This window comes from Gekko japonicus, unplaced genomic scaffold (assembly GCF_001447785.1).
Source record: "Gekko japonicus isolate JY-2015 unplaced genomic scaffold, Gekko_japonicus_V1.1 scaffold193, whole genome shotgun sequence".
Classification (NCBI taxonomy): Eukaryota; Metazoa; Chordata; class Lepidosauria; order Squamata; family Gekkonidae; genus Gekko; species Gekko japonicus.
In genome coordinates this window covers 476056-500626 of record NW_015161952.1, presented here as the reverse complement: position 1 = coordinate 500626, position 24571 = coordinate 476056, and the positions used below count along the sequence as shown (strand labels likewise).

Sequence of the window (24571 nt, the reverse complement as noted above, 5' to 3'; positions counted from 1 at the left end):
GTGGAGGCGGGGGTGGGGGCGGCGGCACTGCCAGATGCTGCTGTTGGTGGTGGACGGGAGGGGGTTGCGGCGGAGGCTGCGCGTGAAGCATAGGCTGCGATTGATGGTAGGAGGGAGGTGGCAAAGGAGGTGGAGCGTAGGCGGGCGCTTGCGAGGTGGGGTTTTCCGCACTGGATTGCGTTCTCCCTGGTCCCTGGCCGGCCTGTGCCTTCCCCTTTCCAAAGGTGCGTCCTTTGGGTTTCCTTCCTGCTTGATTGTATTGGGCCGCCTTCCCCGTGGAATGGTCATGGGAGGCGTTGGCCGAAGACTGAGCGCCGTGATTAGCGTATGTCACCTCCAGAATGGAGGGATCTTCGTCCTTTATTTGCTTCCTATGACTCTTGGGGGGCTTTAGCGCACCAGCACCTCTCATGGCGATAGAGACTCTCCTAATACGGTTCCGTAACTCTGCCCATGTACCTCTCTGTGGATCGTCCAGCTGAAGATACTGTTTGGCCTGTTGGTTAAGTCCTTTCACTAGCGCTTCTCTGAAGGCGGGCACATTGTAGTTAACGGGGGCAACGGCGCCGTTCACTATCCCAGATACCCTCGCTAGCAGTTGCTTCCTAGCCAAATAGACCTCTGGATCGTCATAGGGACCTTGCTTTTCATTGTGAAAGATTTCGGTCAGACAATACTCAGGATTCAGATAGGTGATCACCTGCGTGATCCATGCCTCTCCTGTGGCTCGAACCAAGTTGCCGGAAGATATTGCTGAATTAATGTCAGCAAGGGCAGTTCCAGTGGCACACTTACGAGCCAACATGGTGAGATCCTCACCTTCCAACCCCGCATAAGAGGTGGTAGCGGTGGTGGCCCACTGCACAAAGTTCTTCTCGGTCAATGGACCGAGCTCTTCAGCAACGGCTTTGCACTCCTCCTGTCGCCAAGGGCGATTCTCCACGACAGTTTTCGTGCGTGGCCTGTTGTTGTTTATGGTCACCGTTTGATTAGTGACGCTCACCGGATTAACCGGAATGGGCTCCGTTGAGTCCGAGTCGTCCTCCGACTGCGAAGCCGGGTCCCGGTAGAGGTCCAGGTCATCCTGCTCAGTAGAGCCATCAGGATGCCTGGCAGGGCTCTCCGTATGGGAAATCCTGCCTCTATCTCTGGGCGTATCGGGCTCCTTTTTCCGGAGTGCGGGTTTCGAGCTAGGAGTCGGGCTAACCTCACCGGTAGGGTCGCGTTTGCGATCTAAGAGGTAGTCCGCAGTGGACTGTGCCTTTCTGAGCTCCTCAGTGACCGTAGTCAGAGCAGTCTCGGCTTGGGCGGCTTTCTCCTGTGCGGCTTTACACAAAAGCTTGGTCTCATGGACCTGGTCGGAGAGAGCCTTTTTGTCCATGACTAAATTGACTCGGTCAGTCCTAAGTTGCTGGATCTCATCGTCAGCAATCCTTTGGGACTCACTCAGCTCTTCCTGAGATTCCAGTCTCCTCTGTTCCAACAGACCCTCATAGTGTGCCTTCTGGACATCCAATCTATTGGCGTGTTCAGATCGCTCCTTCTCAAGAGTGATCTGCAACTTTGCCACGTCCTCTCGAGCACGGGTCTCCAGGGACTTTATGTGAGCGGTCTGTTCTTCCCTGAGGATCCTTATCTCAGATTCATGTCCGTTTCCCAGGACTGTTCGCAACTGGGCCAGATCCTCTCTGGCGCGCTCCTCAAGGGAGTTTAAGCGAGCAACCTGTTCATCCCTAAGGATTCTAATCTCGGACTCGTGTCCGGCTCTCATGGATGTCTGCAACTGTGCCCGATCTTCTCGAGCTTGCTCCTCGAGAGACCGTATACGTGCAGCCTGCTCCTCCTTGAGAGTTCGGACCTGGGAATCGTGCGCTTTCCCTAGGTCTACCGCCAGTTTGGCCAAGTCCTCTCGAGCGAGCTCCTCTAGGGACTGTATATGGGCAATCCGTTCTTCCTTAATTAGTCTGATTGTGGATTCGTGTCCAGTTTTCATGAGCACTATTTGTTGGTCCCTCTCACTCAGTTGTGCCGCTTGATCTGCAATGCGATCTTGAGCCGTGCGCAACTGACTTTCCTTTTCGGCCAGTTGAGCCTTCAGAACCTTGGTGTGGTCCTTGAATGCATCCAACTGTTTGGCCGTCTCCTCCAGTTCATGATTGAGGGATCCTACTTGCTCGCGGGCGGACCCTAACTGGTGATCCTTGTCGACTATTTGGTTAAACAGAGCCTCGATATGGCCTTGCGCTGCATCTAGCTGGGCCATCCAGCTAAGCTTCAGTCGTTCCCATGCTTGTCGGGAGGATACCCATCCTAGTCCGAAGAATAGCACAGCTGTGAGAGTATGCCAAAACATTGGCAGCCAAATGGTGGACGAATCCCACCAAGCGGCAGACTCCAGCACATTGTGCACGAACTGTAGGAACGTATCCTGGCCGTGACTGAACATTGGCGACTGTGCACCCATGATTGGTGTGCGGGGGTAGTGCTCACTCGCGGGTATCTTACAGTGGTATCCGGGTGTCCGAGATGGCTCACGCCGGGTCAGCTGCAAGTATAACCTCGGTGACGGCACTAATTCAGGCAAAAGGGTTTACCCTTTGCACGTGTGGATTTTCCGAGTTAAAGAACGCTGTTCTTCCTCACGGGTTATCCAAGAACCGTGGACGGTGTGACCTTTGCGATCGCACCACCCGTTTAGATCTCTGGCAAACAGGCGTACAGAGATCAAGGCTGTACCTGAGGGTATTTCAACCCTAGGTAGCCTGAGTTTCAGGCTTTGCGGATAAGGAAGAGCTACTTCCTTTCCAGGAGCAACCAGAACCTGGACCGTAGTCCTTGAAGGGTGTTGGAATTCCGGGGGGATCAGTCCCGTTTTCCCTTGGCAGACCCAACTGCGCCAGATAGTGAGGTTTTCCCTACTGGAGAACTTAGCTCCTAGGGACGGGACGGCTACAGCGCGCAGCTTGTGCCGATCCCGTGCGAGTTGTCCTCAGCTCGCTTCGGGGGAGGGAGAATATTACGGGCGCAGCCTCTTGGCTGGGCACCGAAGTCGGGGAGCGTTTTAAGGAGACAGGGGTTTATATGTTCCTGCGTGTATGTAGTGCTTGTGCAACTGGGGGTCCCTAACCAGGTCCTCTTCGTAGTCGCGCCTCGGTGTCCACCCACAACGATAGGATCGGAGCGCGAAACCGAGGATGCTCCTGGGTTTAGAGGGAAAGGGGTAGAAATCCCTCCCGCAGTACAGATGCCACTAAAGGCCAAGCACGCAGACGGAAACCTCTCACACTTCCCTACGCTAGAGCGTCCAAACGACCAGATCGTTTCTCCACGTTTTGGGTCCTTCGGAACCAAATGGTTGGGTACTGGTTCCGAGGGGTCCAAAGGTCGCCTCACACGGGGCACCAGATCTGTTATGCCAACTTCTCCAGGAAATTCCTGGAGACCCAATCCAAGTTATCTACCAAGGAAAATTGGGTGTTTGTGGCTGTGCGTAAGTTCTATACCAGTCTATACAGAGGTCGGATGGCGAATGAGACGCTCGGCTATATCCCAGGAAGTGAGACAACACGCTAGTCCTTAAATAAATGTTGTCTTTACTAAAGGTTTTTCATCAGGCATACAAAATCGGAATCATACAAATTCATACAAGCTCCTTAGTTACAATAGTACATTAGAACAATTACAGCATAGAAAATAACAAAAGCATCAAAATGGGGATGACACAATGGGGCACGGCTATACTCATCTGAGGTCCAGCTGAGGAAGAACTCTCCTCCTTGGAACGCTGGGCAGCCGAAATGCAGCAGCTTGTGAACTCCAAGGCACACAGGTAGGACCAGCCAAACCACGTGTGAGCTCTCTGGGTCGCGACTCCGGAGAACTTAGGTAGTAGAGTCACTTGTAGCACCTTAGTGCACTGCTATGGGGAGGGTGGGTTAACCAGAGAGACAAAGGAGAGTTTCTCCTTAAATAAACTCTTTTTGGGGCATGTGCTATCCAGCCATAAACTATCAAACCCGTCCTCTAAACTATCACTACTGGATGAAGAGGGGGTGACGAGGGGATGACGAGGGGATGACGCTCTCCTGAGGGGTGGTGGCAATATGCAGATCCTACTCCTACATCAAAGGTGCCTTTTGGCAAGGTGTGAATCTTCCGTTCCCATGGACACCTCTTGATTTGCAGATCTGGTTCCTGCTCCAAAGCCATAAACGCTATTGTCTTTAGATCTCCAAACCAGATTAAGGGAGTAGGGTCACTTGCTCTTTCCATTCCAAGAATGCCGGGGTTCGCTGGGGATTTTCCATAGCTCTCCAAGTGGGTGCAATGGCGCGGTGTCTTCTCCATCCCAAAGAGTCATGGGATACATTCCAGGGACGCACATGGTCCGTATGTGCAACGGCAGGCCCAGGCCAGCCTATTTCTAGGCAAGCATGAGATGCAGAACAAAGCAACACAACCAAACAGCAGTCCCTGAATACATATTGCATAGGTATTCATGCTAGAGACACACATAAGCAGCATCACCACTATACAGAAATACAAACATAAGCTCATATCGTTACATCCTGATGCAGCAAATAAAAGAACATCTCTCTGCATTTATTTAAATTGTCCAAATGATGAAGAGTGTTTGCTAAGCAGAAGCCACTTGGGATCACAGGATTAACAGCACGACAGTAATACTTCACTTATGCTGGGCAGCACCCTGGGCTCTGAAGCTCCAACTGCTTACAGGCTCCCCTCGGTAAGGCAATCCAGCAGTTCCTTCTCTCACCCATAGGCTTAAGGCACAGAGTCCATTCAGACAGAAGCAGTTCTTGACGTCCGGGTTGAAGCTCTCTCAAGCTTTATCCCGAGCCTTCTCCAACACCCCGCCGTGCCCTCAGGCAGCCTTCCTCAAACTGTCTGGTATCTCCCTTTTTGTTAGCCCTATGGCCCCCTGTTAGCTAATCAGCGCATAGTTAGTTCCCTTTTTCTCTCTGGCAGCCAGATAAGAACATCTTCGGCCAGCTGCCAAGACCACCAGGTGCCTTTAATTAATGCTTGGCCCGAACAGGCTGTACTGACCTGTGAGAACTTACAGGTTGATATCACTTAAAGGAAGCCTCGGTCAGGAATTTGGGAGTATGGCTCGCTTCTTTGCTCTCCATGGACAAATGTGTCCTTGGTGACAAGGATTGCATTTTACCATCTACACCGGGCCCGCCAACTGGCTCCCTAGCTGTCTCAGGAGGACCTCGCCATGGTAATTCACTCAACAGTCCCCTTGAGATCAGACTACTGTAATGCGCTCTATGCAGGGTGAAGATGCTTTGGAAGCTACAAGTGGTCCGGAACACAGCTGCCAGATTGCTGACAGGAGTGTCCTGGTCAGTGCATATAACACCTATTCTACGGCAGCTGCTCTGGGTCCCAATTAGTTTCCGGTGCCAATTGAAAGTGTTGGTACTTACCTTTAAAGCTCTAAATGGACTCGGACCCTCATACCTTTGGGACTGCCTCTCCTGGCATGATCCTCTTTGTCTTCTCCAATCTTTATCTCAGAATTTATTGAAGGTCCCTGGTCCACGAACTGCCTGCCTTGTGTCTTCTCAAGTAGTGGCCCCCATCCTGTGGAACCAGCTTCCCGAAGAGGTGCGTGCCCTGCAGGACCTCCCTAGGTTCAGCAGGGCACGCGACGCTCCATATGTTTATCCAGTTCTCTCTTATAAGAACATAAGAGAAGCCAATGTTGGATCAGGCCAGTGGCTCATCAAGTCCAACACCCTGTCGCACAGTGGCCAAAAATACTAGGTGCCATCAGGAGGTCCAGCAGTGGGGCCAGGACAATAGAAGCCCTACTGTTGCCCCCCCCCCCAAGCACCAAGAATACAGAGCATCACTTGCCCCAGACCGAGAGTTCCTATCTATACCTTGTGGCTAATAGCCACTGATGGACCTCTTCTCCATATGGTGATTGTGATCCACCAGGTGACTGGTATGCTTCAGCAGTGTCTTCACCATCCACGCATTCTACCCTGCTTGATAGTGGATAGACTTTAATGGAGATAGCTTTTTAACTGTTTTATATTTTAAAGATTATTATTATATCTTTGTATTGTTTTATTGGTGTATTTTAAATGTTGTTAGCCGCCCTGAGTCCCGTTTGGGGGAGAGGGAGCAGGATATACATCTATTAAATAAATAAATATATTACCCATTGCCTACCACGTTAGTTTTCTTGCATTACCTCATACATTTTTGTGACAATAAAAAAATAGATTATGCGAAGGAGTTTTAAGTGTATGCCTTCATGTGTAGAATTTTTAGAGTGCAATGGGAGACTCAAAGGACTTAGATCACCGTTCCTAGAGAGCCATCAATAATACCTTTATTTATTTACTTTCTCATCCAACTTTCTCATCCTTTATCTCCCCTTTTCAGTTCTAGAAATGAATATTGTGGCTTGTATCATCCGTTGAAGGTAGAAAGTGGCAGTATTGGTTTTATGGCGTTTATGTTTTGCTTGGAATGACTGTATGGGAAAGGAACTCTCCTCTTAAAGGCCGCTCTATTAATGTACATGCCAGCAATTAACAGTGCAATAATTCAGAGTCTAGTAGCTTTAATCTGAGTGTGGAGGGTATGATTAAGGGAAGGGTGGCATTTGAGAGTCCTGTGGGAGAATTACATAATGCGGGCTGGAGGACTTTCTCTTGCAACTTGGAGTCCAATTGCATGACTTTTATCTGGTTTTTTTTTGGAGGGGGAGTGTACGGTACTGGAGCAACTAGATACTGTGCGTCTTTAGGGTTATTGGGAATGTGGGCTCATTTTGCAGCTTCAAGTTTTTAAGGGGTTCTCAGGCTCTTCAGGTCTGGAAAAAATAGCTTGCAAGATATGGTACGGGAGCAGTATCATGAGAGAATAAATCACATGAGAATGGTTGGTAAAGCCTGCCCTGTTAGAGAACTGATCACAACACAAGTAGCCTGTTATGCTTGCAGCAAAAAGATGCTGCTTATCCCAAGTTATTCCAGTCAGATTCATGCTTTTTAAAATGAGTGAACAATGTTAGTGTTGTTCTTTTTTTTTTTTAAATGCAAATCAAATAATCATGAACTTTTATAAACTTGGATTCAGAATGATTCAAGTATGGATACATTATGGCATTCATTTATTTGGGGATATACTATTCTGGACTCAAAAGTCACAGTTTGGCACATCAGTTGATAATCCAATAACATACAATATAACATAATGGCAAAGAGGAAAGAGTGCAAGTCAGTTTGGGGGGAGCCTGGATAAACTGGATTAAACAACATCCTCCCACAGAATTGTAGAACTGACCAAATCCACTTGCAACAAATCTGCTTTGAAGAAGTGGTTTAACAGTTTTTAGACAATGCTAACCACAGCCCTCTCTGAGGTTTGCTCTTTGGCACTGGGCTGTTGGAGAAAACAGCAGAGCCAAGAAAAATATGTGCAGTCTTAGAACATCTAATAATTGCACATTGAATGTTAGGATTAAGTAATTTCCTTACACTTTAAGGGAACCGGCTCTGGTGACACGTCAAGGGAAGAAGTGACTTGAAGAAAATTGTTCAGGAAAATATCTTTAAAAACAAGGCATGCTTTGGTTAAACGTTGTTCCTCTTTACACTGATACAGATCTTCACCAGGGAACTCAGGCATAATTTGGTTATAGGTTTTTGTGCATTTGCATACATGTGCTGTGGGGTCTTAAATGGTGCTTTGGCCATGTGTGGTCCCAGAGGCACCTAATGCAGTTAGAATCCTAATCCTGGCTGTTACTTAAAAGCAAAAGATGATGGTTCTGACCCTCGTGGATGCGCTTAAATTAGGGTGACAAAACAGTGCTTAACGACTGAGCACAAGAAGGAACATAAAAGTCCCCAGTTTAAGAAATGACCCAGATCTAGTGGTCCCTCAGAAGAAGGTGCTGGTGGATGCAGATATTTGTTGCATTTCCATCCCCACCAAGCAGTCTCTTCCAGTGCTAGGAAAATTGATTCCCAGGGTTGCAGGATGTCTGTGGATTAATAGCCATGTTGATTGGGGAGCTGCCTTGAAGAGGGGGAAGGGAACAGAATCGTCTCTTTTTTCACTACTGCACATGGGTCTCAAAGCCTTGGCATTCAGTTTTCTTGGGCTTAAAAGGGATTGCTGTGGGAAGGGGGGCGTGGTGCCCCACTGGCAACTTCAGTGGATTCAACCCAATATTTTCAGACATTCATAGTTGTGTCACTCCTTGATGTCCTGTGTATTTATTGAGGATTTCAGACCCTCTCGTCAGCCACTGAGTTACTTCTGTGACATTGTAAGGCTGCAGTGAGATGGTAATCGTGTGGTTGGACGCAGGGGTACCATTTTACAAAGCACCTGCGACCCATCAACTGTCCAGGAAACCCAGGATTTGCTAATCGCCTCCTTACCATGTGGCCGGCTTCTCAGATGGTTGCATTGGCCCCATGGTAAGATGACCAGTGGCAACCGCATGGTAACTGGCCATCCGTAATGAATTCTGTTGTGCACCTCACCCGTACCCTCTTAGTGCTAAATAAATGTATTGAGATTATAGCAGCCTCTCCTCCTATGGATTGTAAAACTTCCAGGTGATTCAGTTTTCTGAGATTTAAGGTCATGATTGAGACCAATGATGATCAGACCAAAGAACTTCCTAATTCTGCGTTCAGTGCCCAATTTATTCATGACTCAGTTCCAACAATTTTTGTATCCTGTGGTTGACTTCCACCGATGGCAGTGTTGTTCTGCCAGTGGGATGCGATTTTTACCAACTCTTTCCTCCCACGGTGCCCCCGTTCACCTCCGCGGTGTTTGTGAGGGATCCCTGATCCCCAGGAACAGAATTTCAAGGTGCTCATGGGTTTGTAGTAGAAACAGGGTGGCAAGAAAGATCCATTTTGTAAGTTTTATGCTCCTTGTTGTTTGTTAACGTACAAGCCATTGAAAGCAGCGGAGTAGGGCTAAAGAATGACTCATTGACTTAAGTGGAAAGCAGGCTAAACATGGTGGCTAAGAGAATTTACAGTGGCCGTGAAGGTCCTGGGCTCAAATATTACCTCTGCCACAAATTCAGTAGGTGGACTTTGGCAAGCCACTCTCTATGCCTCATCCTCTCCTCTGCAATGTGGATATGCCAATAAATAAGTCTGGACAGTGTGTGAAGTGCTTTGAACATAGAAAATGCTGTATAAATGCTGAATTAGTATGGCCAGTTTTAGCTAGATTAGTGCCTTCAGTTTTCAACTGGCTGGCCAGATTTCCCTGTGAGTTTTTATGAACAGAGGGTGGATGCTGGTGATAAGGAAACTGTGCTGGATCAGACTGGTGGTTCCAGCTGGTTCAGCATTTGTTCTCCTGCACTGGCCAGGCAGATGCCCTAGACAGTGGTTCCTAAACTTTTTCAGGCCATGGCTCCCTTGGTTCTGTAAACTCATCCCCAGTGACCCCTTACTCTACCATATAAAAAGCATTATTCAGCATAGCAGTTTGCACACCCCACTAAGGAAGATAATAATAAAATTCAAAACAGTAATGGTGCAAACTTGAAAAATGACAAAAGGACAAAAACATGTGCAGTGATGACAGTTTCTCAAAACATGGTACACTGGTCTGACTAGAGTTCTGGTGGCCTGTTTACTAAAATTCCAGTAGTTTCCGCCAGATTTCAGCACGATTCAGAGGCAGAAACTTGGGAGTGCCATTTGCCAGCATGGTACCATAGCCTGGTCAATCGTAAATAAGTGAACAATGTGGTTGAAGGGGCCCACCTCCATCACCCCCCTGCTTCCCCCTTCCATCGTAGTGCCCTCTGGGTAATTTGACTGCCACCAGGGGGTGGTGCCACCCACTTTGGGAACCAGTCTGTTGAAGGTCCACAAGAGCAAGGGGGCTGAGGTGAAAGTTGCCTCAGTGATAGATATTCTGAGATATGTTGCCTGTGAACATGGAGGTTCCATTTAGCCGTCATAGCTAATAGCCATTGATGGACTGATCCTCTATAAATTTTTTGATCACCCTTTAAATAATAACTACATCTTGTGACAGGGAGTTCTGCAAGTTAATTATACATTGTATGAAGAGGTACTTGTTTGTCTTCATACTGGGCAGATACACTGCCTTTGAATAAATTCTTCCTAGCTAATCTTCTAGCTGTCAAGAGATCTGTCTATCTGTCAAGAGACTGCAGATTTGTAATGAGACCCTGGGAACATTGTATTATTATTATTATTATTATTATTATTATTATTATTATTATTATTATTATTATTATTATTACTATTACTATTATTACTATTATTACTATCCTTTTCCTCTTCCTCCTCCTCATCTTTGTAAGCCATCCGTAGTTCCTGTAAGGTAGAAAGGCAGCTAATAAACATTTTAAATAATTAAACAAACATGAATGCAAATTTAGAGTCCAGTGGTACCTTATAACCAACAAAGGTTTATTCATCGTATGAGCTTTCATGTGCAAGCCATACTTTTTCAAATACATTGGAGTGGCAGGTAAGGTTCAGACTTCTAACCAGAGAATGAACAGCAAATTAACATGTAACATGATGATGTTCGATATGCAAAAAGAAAACTAAATAACAATTTAGTTGTAGTCTGTCTACCCACTATAGTTTTGTTATTTGATACAGAAATGACATTAATTATGTGAACCTAAAGCACACCAGTGTCCTTCGGGGTGAACCACTTGGCTACCCCTTCTTGAATGAAAAAGGAAGAAGGCAGAAGGAATGAATAAGCTCTTGGTTTTCAAGTGCTTCGGATGCCAAGTGGAAAATTTTGGGAGAACAGATACTGCTTATTCCAGTTTTTTTAATGGGCTGCTTACAAACACCCAGACAAAACTATGTATTGATGTCTCTAAGCTGGAAAAATTAATTTCTAAATCATACAATATTAATAATTATGAGGGTTTCATTCCCTCTTGCTGTTATTTTTGTAAAAACCAAAAGGAGAATTTGCTGCAAAATTCAGCAGGTAGAACTTCAGTGGTGCATCACAAATGCCAAAAGGTTGTTTTGCTATTGGTGAAATCTGGGTCCCCCCCCCCCTTGAGGTCATGTAGCCATGTATTCAGATAAGTAAATCATTATTAGTTTCAGAATAGGACCATTGAAAATATGGGGGAAACAACCTAAAGTACTAAAATAGAAGATAGGTTCAAAAATATTGTTCACCTTTTTATTTAAGAGACATCTTCCTGTCAATATTCAGTGTAAATTATTTCTTAAAAACTACAGATATTGTCATCAGGCTTGATTTGTGAATTTCCACATGGCATCTAGGAGGCTGCTTCCAGAGGCCATAATGCCGGGTCAGATTGCGGGTTCTGGTCCAGAACAGCAGCTCTTGCATTGAACGCTGAATGACTGTTGATTGTTGAACGAAGTGAGCCACCTGTATATGCATAGTGGCATCGGATCATTTCAATCCTCATTTATGCTGGTAAAGATAGAAATGATTTGTGGGCTTGGAACAAGATGAGCAGCTGCTCAGTCTGGATTAAGGTGGACTCATCAATGAAATCAATCACATTAATCAAGAAGGGGATTTTATGACCCGGTTGAAGCAAGCTTGCAAACAGATAACTGGCTTAAATTCTATTGAAGTCATTGACTTCAGACAGACATATTAGCAAATTATAGTTTGCTGATCTGTGAATGAGCCTGGGGGGATCTGTGGTTCACATGGTCCTTCCTTTCCCTTGTGCACGGCCAGAGTGGCAAAAAAAAAAGGCAAATTCAGTCTTGGGTTTGGTGTAGTGGTTAAGTGCTCAGACTCTAATCTGGGAGAACAGAGTTTGATTCCCCACTCCTCCACTTGCACCTGGCTGGATGACCTTGGGCAAGCCGTAGCTCTGATAAGAGCTGTTCTTGAAAAAGAGCAGTTTCTGTCAAGAGCTCTCTGAGCCCCGCCTACCTCACAGGGTGTCTGTTGTGGGGAGACGAAGGGAAAGGAGTTTGTAAGCCGCTCTGAGACACCTTTGGGTAGTGAAGGGCGTGGTATAAATCCAATCTCTTCTTCTTTTTCTAAAAGGGCCATAGCATCAAAATCGCAGGAGGTCATTGTTGTATCGTAATAAAATGCCTCCTTATCCGTTTTCCAGGTTAGCTTTATTATGCTCAATCACACAGTATAAAAACACCTACAGCTTGCAACCACTCCCTCTTCCTACTACTGGTTTATATACAATACTCTTAAAGAAACATGCACACAACATCTCCCCCTTTTCTCAGTTCATAACATAGTCCTTCATCTAAACAGGTGGTCGTCTCCTCCTTCCTTCCTTCTCTGTTTCAACAACTGGTGGTACTTCTTGAGATACTGATGATGACGGTGGCGATATCTCTTGAGGTACATCTGGACGTTCCAACTGATGGCTTGAATCGGTTTCCTTCTGCACAGACCCATTCTTATTTTCAGTCACTGGTAACAAAGGAAAACCCTCTGATTCAAAACACACTCCATTCCCACTACAATATGCAGGTACCAAATAAGATGCATTCCATACCCGGCCATCTGATAATCTATAAGTATATGGCCCTTTCCTCTCCATAATCTTACGGGGTGAGGTAAACTTACGTTCCCCCTTTCTCAAAATTCCAGGTCTTCTTACTCTAACAAATGAACCACATTCAAAGTTAACATCCTTAACACCCCTTCGTCTATCTGTATAAGCCTTATACTTCTCTTGCTTTTGAACCACCCTTTTTTGTAATTCTGAATCTGATGCCACATAACTCCTTGCATCTGACATTCCGGTAACATTCAACTTAGTACGCATCTCTCTCCCATGTAATAATTCCGCCGGTGATCTTTGTGTTGTAGCATGCCTTGTTGCCCTATATGCTTGCAGGAAATCAGTTGTAAAAGCAATCCATGCCCTTCCTTCCAATTTAGCTGTCTGCAAGCTATCCTTCAGACTTCTATTAAACCGCTCAATTTCTCCATTAGCTTGCGGATAATACACTGATGACCTCCTATGTATAATATTTCGTTCCGCAAGGAAGGTTTCAAATTCCAAAGAAGTAAATTGGGCACCATTATCGGAAATCAACTCCTTAGGGTCCCCTTCCCTACTGAAGACCACAGCCAAAAACTTAATCACAGTAGCAGAAGTAGCTTGTGATGTAAATCCTACCTCTGGCCATTTACTAAAGTAATCAATTAACGTGATAGCATAACGACATTCAATAGGGGCAGTCTCAAAAGGTCCCACAATATCAATGGCGACCTTTTCCCAAGCAGAATGTGGGAATGTAACTGGCTGTAGTGGTGCTGGATGTGTTACTGCAGTTTTATCATGTAACTGGCAAGTGGCACATGCCTTAATGGCTGCTTCCACTTGGGAATCCATTCCAGGCCACCAATACAAATCCCGTAATCGCTGTTTAGTACGTACAATCCCTTGATGTGTATCATGAGCCAGAGCTACAAATGTAGACCGCAGTTCCTCTGGGACCAACAATCGATGTGTCCCTCGTAAAATACAACCATTTTGCAATGAAAGCTCATCACGTACTCTAAAGTAAGGTGACAGTTCTGACTCAATTCCCTTTTCCTTATTAGGCCATTTATTCAACAAAAATCCTCTTAATTTCTGCTGGATTGGGCATGCTAAACATGCAGCTTGAAATTTCTCCTGTGTCACTGCAACTGGAATACTTGAAAGCAGTGCAACCACTTCCACATCCTCTTCTGGCACTATGCCTGAGGATGGCAATGGCAGCCGGGACAGACAATCAGCTGTCACATTCTCTACTCCTGGTTTATATTCAATCTCATAAGTAAAAGAGAGCAATCGTGCTGACCATCTAGCAATTCGATTCCCTGCCCTTCCCAATCCTTTTGATGTCAATAATGTTGTCAGGGGACTATGGTCAGTACGTAGTTTAAATAAGTGGCCCCACAAATAAGTCCTCCACTTTTCTGTGGCCCAAACACATGCAAGTGCCTCCTTTTCAACCACAGAATACTTTCTCTCCGTTTGCGTCAAAGTCCTTGATGCAAATGCCACTGTCTTTTCCACCTTACCCTCATGGAGCTGTGTCAACACGGCTCCCAGCCCATAGTCCGAAGCATCAGTTGTTACAATTATAGGCAATGATGGTTCAAACAATGCCAAAGCAGGACTATGGACAATCAGGTCTTTTACAGCATTAAAACTAGCCTGAGCTGCTGATGACCATACTAAGGTTGTATTCCCACGCAACAATTCTCTAAGTGGCTCAATAACTGAAGCATAATTAGGGATAAACTTTGCATACCATGATGTCAACCCCAAGAAAGAACGCAGGCCTTGTAAATCAACAGGAGGTGGTGCCTGCATAATTGCTTCAACATGATCCAAATCAGGTTTCAACCCAGCTGCTGAAACACTATGTCCCAAAAAAGAGAGTTCTACCTGTCTTAGTTTACATTTTTCCATATTAAGTTCCAGTCCAACTGCACTAATACGTCTTAATACTGACTGTAAATTACTCTCATGTTCTTCAGGTGTCTTTCCAAATACAATAATGTCATCTAAATAGCACTGAACTCCCTTCTGCCCCTTAAGTATTGATGACATCATCTTTTGAAAAGCAGCAGGGGCAGAAGCCAACCCATATGGGACTCGTTTAAATCTAAATAATCCCTCATGTGTAATGAATGCTGTAAGATCTCTACTTTCTTTATGCAGCATAACTTGGTGATATGCACTCTGCAAATCCAAAGTGGAAAACATCCTTGACCCTGCCAATTCTGAAAACACCTCTTCTATATGTGGCAATGGATGGCTATCAATCACAACAGCCTTGTTTGGTTCTCTTAAGTCTACACAAAGGCGTATATTTCCATCTTTCTTTCTTACCACCACTATGGGGGAAACCCATTCTGATGAGTCCACTTCCTCAATAATATCCTTCTGCACCAATTTTTTAAGCTCTTCTGACACAGCATCTCTCACAGAAATTGGCAATCGCCGTAACTTCTGTTGCACAGGAACAACATTTGATCTCACTTTTACTTTGTGCACAAATCCCTTTGCACAACCAATACCTTGCACAGAGGTATCCCTACTTGCAGAAGAAAAACAAAGGGGAACTCCCTGTAAGGGTTCAACATCCAGTTGTGAAGCCATAGTATGTCCATCCACTACCATCAATTTTAGTGCAGCAAACAAATCCCTGCCAAGGATAGGGGTACCATTAGGCACAATATAAAATTCTGCAGGTGCACAACATGTACCAAAACTCACTTTAGCAGGTAAACAACCACACAAAGGTATTTTGTTCTGTAAATAACACACCAACTGCACTTTTGGCTCTACTAATGGCACATTCCCAAAATATTCCAAATAAAGTGCCTCAGGCAATATAGACACAGCTGAACCAGTATCCAACATTAATTCAATTTCCTGACCCTCCCCCAAGGGGTTAACACATATCTTAACAGTGCACATAATTCTTTTTACTTCAGACACAATTCTACTCCCATCCACATTCAAAACTTTCACATCCGGTACTTGAACTGCATGCACCTGATAATTATTCCGAAGACTAGAACACATTTTAGAAACATGTCCAATTTTTTTGCAATAATTGCACTGTATTCCCTTTGCAGGGCACTTAGGGTGGTTTGCTAGATGTTGTATGGAGCCACAACGAAAACACACTCTTGTTGGCATTCTGTTTCGTTGGCTTCCTGGCTTTTCAGCATGTTCTTTTAACTCCTTTGCAGAATCATGGCTTTGTACTGCCACCCTCTGCAACAGTTCCACCCTCTGTACTGCATCTCCAGTGCCTAAACTTATCATCTTGGATTCATTTATAGCTGCTTCAGTTTGGGTTGCTAATGTTATAGCCTTATCCAAGGAAAGTTTTGGTTCCAGGAGTAAACGTTCCCTTATGCGAGGCATTGTTGTTTTTTCAACCAGCTGGTCTCTAATCATCTCATCAGCCAGCACTCCAAACTCACAGGAGCCGACTAAGTCTCTCAGGGCTGCAACATATTGTAAAGTTGACTCCCCCGGTTTCTGTTCCCGCTGACGGAACTGATAACGATTAGCAACCACATTAACCTTAGGCACAAAAAATTTCTCCAGTTCAGCAAGAGCAGTCTCATACTTATCATCAGTAAGGGAGAATGTATAAAAAATACGTTGTCCTTCTACTCCCAAGGAGTGAATAAGCAGCGCAAGCTTCCGTTCTTCAGACACCTCCGTGTCACTAATTGCAAGCAGATAATTGTTGAACATACGAATCCATGAAGTGAAAGCAATTGGAGGCTCACCTGGACTTTGTAAAAAACAGGCTGGTGGGTTTAAAGGCAAAAAAGCCATCCCAATTCGTCGCCAAAATGTTGTATCGTAATAAAATGCCTCCTTATCCGTTTTCCAGGTTAGCTTTATTATGCTCAATCACACAGTATAAAAACACCTACAGCTTGCAACCACTCCCTCTTCCTACTACTGGTTTATATACAATACTCTTAAAGAAACATGCACACAACAGTCATAGCCCCTCTGTGTACTTGTCAGGTCGCACTTTGAGTACTGTGTGCAGTTCTGGAGGCTTCACTTCAAAACGGATGTGGACAAAATCGAGAGGGTGCAGAAGAGAGTGACGAGGATGATCAGGGGTCTGGAGACTGAGCCCTATGAGAAAAGGCTAAGGGCCTTGGGAATGTTTGGAGATGGGGGGGAGACATGATTGCTCTCTTTAAATATCTGAAGGGCTGTAATTTGGAGGAGGGCAAGGAGCTGTTCCAGTTGGCAGCAGAGGATAGGACCCAAAGCAACGCATTTAAATTACACGCAGGAAGGTATCAACTGGATATTAGGAAAAACGTTTTTCACGGTCAGAGTGGTTCAGAGGTGGAATCAGCTGCCTAGGGAGGTGGTGAGCTCCCCTTCACTGACAGCTTTCAAGAAGAGGCTGGACGAATATTTGTCAGAGATGCTCTAGGCTGGTCCTGCATTGGGTAGGGGGTTGGACTAGATGGTCTGTATGGCCCCTTCCAACTCTATGATTCTATAATTCTATGATTCTATGATTTGCTGTCTCTCCAAACTGTGGCTTCCACTTCCCCAACAGATTAAACCTGCACCCTCTTGTTTAGTACTGGGAAGGCTATAGAGACAAACTGTTTTGCTGCAAGAGCAGAAATATTGTAGAGGGTAAAGAAGGTGAAACACAAGGAGGGGAGTGCACACGGCGGAGGAACCTCGGTATTTGTTCAGGTGCATGCCTGTGAGATTTCAGCAGCCCTTGAGCTAAATCATAATCACTCTCTCTCTCTCTGTTAAGTGCCATTAAGTAGTTTCTGAATTATGGTGTCCCTATGAATTAATGACCTCCAGAATGTCCTGTCGTCAACAGTCTTGCTGAAGTCCTTGATGGAGTCGATCCATTTCATGTTGGGTCTTCCTCTTTACCTGCTGCCTTCAATTTTTCCTAGCGTTATTGTCTTTTCCGGTGACTCCCGTGTTCTCACAATGTGGCCTAAGCACAATAGCCTCCATGTAGACATTTTAACTTCTAGGGGGAGTTCAGGCTGGATTTGGTCTAGAACCCATTTGTGTTTTTGGCGGTCCATAGTATCCATAGAACTCTCCTCCAATACCGCATTTCAAAGAAATCCACTTTCTTCCTGCCAGCTTTCTTCACTGTCCAACTTTCACCATCATAATCTCAGTTCCTTTACAATTACACAACACTTACTTAAGAAATCAGAACTCTCTGTGTGGGCATGTTTAGGATTGGGACTCCTATTCGAAATGGAAGTTGTGAATAGGTGTACTATATTCCTTTTGTGTCATACCACGATATGCAAGTCCTCAGTGGTGTTCTTTCCTCATTGGTTGTGGCATACATTTCTTACAGTGCTGGTGTGAGTTTTCCCTGTCATATGATCATCTGTAGTCCTGCCTAATAGATTTTTGTACAGGATAGTAAGAGTGCAAATGACTTTAATGTTCCGTTTTGCTGTGGTCTCCCCCCCCCATCCCAGTCAATAATGGCAAGGAAAAAATGTGTAATGAGATTGCAGATAATTCTGACACTTCTTGATGTATTACTATTTCACTCGGCGTGTATTGACTGGTTTTGTATGTCTGTCAAAGTTTATTCTCCCTTTGGGTCACAGCCATTGTCTCATGAATGGGTTTGCCTGTTTATACCTCTGCTTCTTTGACTCTCTTGATTTGTGTTATGTACACTGGGAAGAGGGTTCCAGTACTTAAATTTTACTCATTCAATATAAAGAACCCATAAACTATCTTTAAAAGATTGCATCAGCTTGCAGTTTTTTTAAATAGCCGGATTCAGCTGCTGTGGTTGTCTTTTGAAACTATGCAATAATCTGTGTAATTGTGAAATAGTACTTTGAGTGTTATTCCCCCCACCTCCATCTCTACAAAGCAAAAAGTTGTCCTGATTCTGTGCATTTGCTTTCTCTAAAATGAGAAGGAACTCCTGTAATCCAGGAATTCCCCAATGTTATTGACCTTGTGGGCACTTTTTCTTCATTTTGGGAACAAATAGCAGGTACTGCCATAAAATGGCTGCTGGGAGGGTGAAGGCAAGTAATGGTTTCATGGGAAGGTGAAGGCAAGTAATGGCTTCATGGTTGCCATGAAGGCTGGGGTCAATCTCAAGACATTTGAATGTTCCAAACCAAGCTTGGAGGCAGCTGTTTCCAAATGGCTGCTCCCATCAGATACAAAGATGATGTCTCCTGGGCTCTTGTCACACTAAAATAGGTCAAGGGCGATCCAGGAAAGTTACATTTGTTCCAGGTAAATTAGTAGAAGCTGTCTTTAAAGATGGAAGTATCAACTTATCACGAAACAGAGTCTGCTGAGACACAATCTGTGTGGCTTCTGGAAAGGGTAGTCTTGGTTCACCTATCTCTTGGAGTTCTACGAGCAGGTTAACAAGCAAAAGGATAAGGGCAGTCTGGTAAACATAATTTACTTGGACTTCCAAAAGGGTTTTGACAAAGTACCTCAGTAGACACTCTTAAGTTTATCAATCATGGGATAAGAGGACTGGTCCTCTCGTGGATTAAAAGTTGGATAAATGGCAGGAAACAGAGAGTAGGAAACATGGAATTCATTGCCACAGGAGGTGGTGGCAGCTACAGGCATGGACAGCTTCAAGGGGGAATTAGATAAGCATATTGAGCAGAGATCCATCAGTGGCTATTAGCCACAAGTATAGATGGGAACTCTGGGGCAAGTGATGCTCTGTATTCTTGGTGCTTGGGGGGGCAACAGTGGAAGGGCTTCTAGTGTCCTGGCCCCACTGCTGGACCTCCTGATGGCACCTGGTATTTTTGGCCACTGTGTGACAGAGTGTTGGGCTGGATGGGCCTTTGGCCTGATCCAACATTAGCTTCTCTTATGTTCTTATGAATAGTTTTTGCAATGAAGTGAGCAGCGGGGTCTCAAAAGGATTAGTACTGGGACCAGTGCTATATATTTTGTTCATTAATTATTTGGAATTGGGGCAGAGCAGTGTCGTAGCCAAGTTCGCAAACCATACTAAGTGACTAGGGATGATGAAAACCAAGGTGGGATGTGAAGAGCTCCAGGAGATGAGTGGGCAATAGGGCTGCCAAGCCGCGGCAGGGATCCTGTGAAGACGCACGGATCCCCCACCGTGGCTTGGCAGCCCTAGTGGGCAACCATATGGCGAATTGAGTTCAGTGTGTCTTATACCTCTAAAGGAACTCAAAGGAGAGATTGTTAATTTTCTAACAAAAATGTGCAGTGTCCTTAAAACAGCCTCCTTTCCAGAGGACTGGAAGGTAGCACATTTTTAAAAGGGGATCCAGACAAGATCCGGAATACGTATCAGTATCATTTGCTTGAGGTTAAATGGTGGAAACTCTGAAGCTAGAATGATTAAGCACGTGGGTGAATGGACCCTGCTTGTTAGACATCACTTCTGTAAAGGGAAGTCCTGTTTCACCAGTCTTTTGGGGTACTTTTTGAAGGATTATCACAAATATGATCGAGTAGATAAAGAAATGTTAAAGCATTTATATCCCGCCTTTCCTCATGGTATCTTATAATACACGAATGGTAACAATAAAACCCCCAGTTCCTCCTAATCTGATAAAACCTAATAACACAAAATAAAACACCTGCAACCCAATAGCCATTTAAAAGCTCTGGTGAATTCTAAAGCTGCGAAGGTAGGACGAAGTCACCACCATCACCATGGTTGATTCTGAGTGGGGAAGTTACTTCTCCAAAATTTAGGGTTTCATGTGTAGAGCCTTGTTTTAAGGAACCGTTTGTTTCCCTTGCCTTTATGGCTTTCAGATTTCACAATACCAAATATTGTTTATGTACTCTGAAAATGTGGATCACAGTTTTGATGAGGCATTTTTTTTAAAGTTTTCATTTAGAAGAACCTAAAAGCAGCCATGCAAGGTCACAGGAATGGTCCACTTAATTCAGCATCCTTTTTCCTGGAAGGTCTGCAAAGCCAGGACATAGAAACCAAAGCCTCCACCTGCTGAAGGCTCCCCCCCAGCACTATTTTTCGGAGAGCCAGAGGTCATTTCGGGGGGGATCGCGGGGGATCGCAGTTCCCCCGGGTGAGGTACGGGGGTGGGGCACATGACAAAGCCCCGCCCCCTGCTTCCGGCTGCCCCGCTTCCAGCCCTCATTCAGCCAGGAGGAGGCAGGAGAAGAGGGAGGGTAAGTTGCTTCCTCCCTGCCTCTCCCCACCCCTGCCTGCCTGGGGCCAGGGAGGGCCTTCGCGGGGCTTCCTTGCACTCCCGCTGGCCTTGCAGGTCCACCGCCGGGCCCCTCATGGGGCTCGGCAGTGGAGCTGCAAGGCCGGTGCCGGCGGCCGGGACCGTTGGGGGCGGGGGGTGGTGGCCTTATGACACACTTCCGGTGACGTCAGGGTGTGTGGCATATGCTAATGAGTTATGCTAATGAGTTCCCCTAGCTCTTTTTCTACGAAACGACCCCTGCGGAGAGCTACTCAGAGAGTTCAACCCCTGTCTGAACCTTACCTTCCTTCCAATGTATTTGAAAATGAATAAAACTTTCTTGGTCTTAAAGGTGCCACTGGACTCTAAATTTGTTCAGAGAGCTGCTCTTACTGAACACAGAGGTTCCATTTAGGCATTGTGATCAATAGCCATTGATGGTCCTATCATCCATGAACTTGTCCAACCTTTTGAAGGCAACTAACCTAGCAACCATCACTACATCCTGTGGCAGCAAACTTTCTAGGTGAAGCAGTATGTCCTTTTGTCTGTCATTAATCTGTGGTCCAACAACTTCCTTGGGAGCCCCAAGTGCCAGTAATATGGGAGAGGAAGTTCTCGCTATCTCTTTTCTGTTCACCACACATACTTTAACAAAAATCTCTATCATATCATCCCTCTGTGTCTTTCCCCAGTACTAAGAAGTCAGACTCCTTAGCCTTCCCTTGTAAGGAAGGTGTTCCTACCCCCTGATGATTTTGATTGCCATTTTCTGAGGGCACTACTTTGGGTGTAACAGTAACACTATCTTTTGAGATGCATTGACCAAACTGGACCCAGTATTCCAAGTGAGGCTGCACCACTAATCTAGGCAAGCACACTCTGGTACTGGCTATTTTGTTTACAATTTCTTTTCTTTACAATTCCTGGCACAGCTCTATTCAACTTCCATGTTTGATGTGACCATAAGAGTCAAGGATGCCTTTGGATTTGACACGTCACTTGATCTTGGGAGATGATCTCTGGAAGATTCATCAGCTGCCTTCAGTTGATGATTAGCTTCATCTGTCTGCCAGTCTGCTATTCTTTGAGTAAAAAATTATGACTGGCAATCAATGTTCCCTCTAAGCTGAGTTAGTGTGAGCTAGTTTACAGTTTTGTAGCCTCTTGTCTTAGCTCAGGAAGGGTGGCTCCAGAACAAACAAACTGCCAAACTTTAATGCCAGTAGCTCACAAAGTAGAATTTTTGCTCACAAGACTCCACAGCTTAGAGGGAGCATTGCTGGCAATGGATGGATAGCAAGGAAAGGGTATGAGAAAAGTTCAGTTGAGAGGGAGAGCCATGATTCAGCCAAAGTTGTGTGTGTGTGTGGCTTTAAGGAGGGATCCAAAAGGAGAAAGAGGGAGAGGGGATACCTCATGTATGTTCACAGAGGGACTGATCGCTCAGCAAAATGTTTGATGTTTGTAAATGTCTGTTGAGCCCCTTCTGATTTGCTTTTGATGCCTGACAGGGAAGGGAAGAAATAACGGTCTGTGTGTCAGTGAAAAGAGTTATGTAGGCCTCTGAAACCCTAACCCTCTTGACTATTATTATTCAGCCGTCTGCCACAAGTTTTTAAATGTACCTTTCTAGCCAGAGGGCTGGAAATACATGCGTCTTAAATGAAAGTTGTAATTTTCAGCCGTCTGAATCCTTGGAATGGTATCCTGTTCTTTGCTTTCATATGTGTGTATTTAGCGCTACACTGCAATCCCAATCAATAAGAATGTGTGTGTGTGTGTACACGCACACAAGTGGGAGACCCTCAAGGACTTGCAGGGGTGTCTCATTTTCCTCTTCCCCGCTATTTTCTTTTTCCCTTTCCTGAAAGACCCCCAAAGTGTCTTCCATTTCCCTGCTGCCTTTTCCCCTTCCCAACTACCTTTATCTGGCCCACTGTCTTCATTTTTCCCCTCCTTCCCTCCCCTTCCCTTGGCAGCCTCTTCCTGGGAAAAGTGTGGCCCAGTTGTGCCGTGCTAGCCCAGCTGCTGGTCTGGACCCAGTTTGACAGTGGGGGAACCTGCAAAAACATGTGGGGAGCACCTTACTTTCCCCTGTATCTTCTACCTAGTAGTCTCCATATCCTCACCTTTCCACAGTTCCTCTTTTTCTACGTACCCAGCCACCCACGCACCAACCTTTTATCTGCCCCCCATCTTCAACTCTACTTATTATTTATTTACTTCATTTATACTCTGACATTCTCCACAATGGGGAACCCAAGTAGATTATAGCAGTCTTCTCTTCTCTATTTTATCATCACAACAACCCTGTGAGGTATGTTAGATTAGCCCAAGGTCACCTAGCTTCCATGGCAGATTGAGGATTAAAACCTGGGCTTCCCAGATCCTTGTTCAAAGCTCTCACTGCTACAGTACACTGGCTTTGGTGGGATGGCTGTTGTTGAACAGTAGTGAGCAGCTGAGCCTCGGTAGGTCTTGCAAATCATGTAGTAGCAAGTTGCCCAGGGTTGCTGCCAGGCCTGGCCCCAATGAGTCTTCCCTTAGACCAAACCAACACTAGAAAGGGCAGAAACAAAGGCTTGAAGGCTGGCAATAATGTGGTTGCCTGGCAACAACCACTGAGAACATTTCTTAAAGCTACGTGTGTTGCTTCTATTGTTAGGGGGCGGTTAACTCATCAATGTATTTTTTTTATTTTGGATTTTTCTGCAAACCTGAGACTTTCTCAGGTTTGCGGAAAGATATGTTTTGTCTGTCTATTGCCTCAGTCTCTGGATTTAACTATCCACATATGGGACCATGTTACGAGTTCGCTATAGTAATACATTGAATGACGATTTGTATTTTCTGACTTTTCAGTTGTATATGAGCATCGGTCAAGATTAGAAAAGTCTTTACAAAAGGAGAGGCTTGAACACAAGAAAGCAAAAGAAGGTAATGGCTTAAATTTCAGTTGACTTTGCAAGGCTTTTTGCTTGGTTAAATATGGATGCAGTAGATACTTTGCATACACCTTAACTGCTCTAAGCACTTGTAAAATTCAGGGCTTTCTACAATTTAGCGAGCACCTTGGGTAGATGACGATTTGCCATAGTTCTTATAGACCACTAACGATAAGCAGGGTCTTCATTTTCAACTGGAAACCGTTTACTGTGCTAAAACAAAAAGTTATATCTGTTTCAAACACTTTTGCTCAGTAGATAAATTCTCTTATGCAACTTAATGGTTTTGTGGTGCCATCTAGCGGTCAACAGTAAACCTCATATTATCTACAACAGCGTGTACTAAATTGAAGATGCATTTTTACTCTCGTACTCTAAAAGATCCATATTTTCTGATCCACTCTTATAACCCCTTTTCCCAGTCAGCTGGGAATGGGGTGTGTGTGCTTTCTGCACAACAATAAGAAGAGCATATGAAGCCACCGTTGACCAAAGCAGGCCCCTCATCTATCAAGGACAGTACATTGTTCTCTATCCAGTGTCACTGTATTGTGCATCTCTCACTGAAGCAGACCCTGGTGCCTAGCTCACGCACGTATGTGTATGTTGCTTCTTAACCGCCACATGAAGCGTGTGTGTGTGCGCGCATGGGCCATCCCAGAATGTTCAAAATTCCTCACATCACCGTAGATACGATGCTGAGGTTGGCTCACATCCTCGGCTGCCAGTTCCCAGATGTGTAGTAATTGTAAAGAAATCAAGAGCTGTGTGTGCAAGCTTATAAGGCAGAACATCTCATGGCTGTAAACTGATTACAGCCAAAATTTTGTTTGGACTAAAAATTTTGTTTGGACAAAATGTACCTTTCT

The 24571-nt window shown here is 45.1% G+C and overlaps 1 protein-coding gene across 2 annotated transcripts in view; it reads left to right on the top strand.

Annotated features, from left to right (window-relative positions):
* The window catches only part of GOLIM4 (golgi integral membrane protein 4), an 83491-nt gene that overhangs the window by 26693 nt on the left and 32227 nt on the right, over positions 1-24571 (top strand). For both annotated transcript variants that reach the window (XM_015429461.1, XM_015429460.1), the window contains exon 2: positions 23620-23694. In XM_015429461.1, the coding sequence (XP_015284947.1) occupies positions 23620-23694 (75 nt within the window). The remainder of the gene's footprint in view (positions 1-23619; positions 23695-24571) is intronic.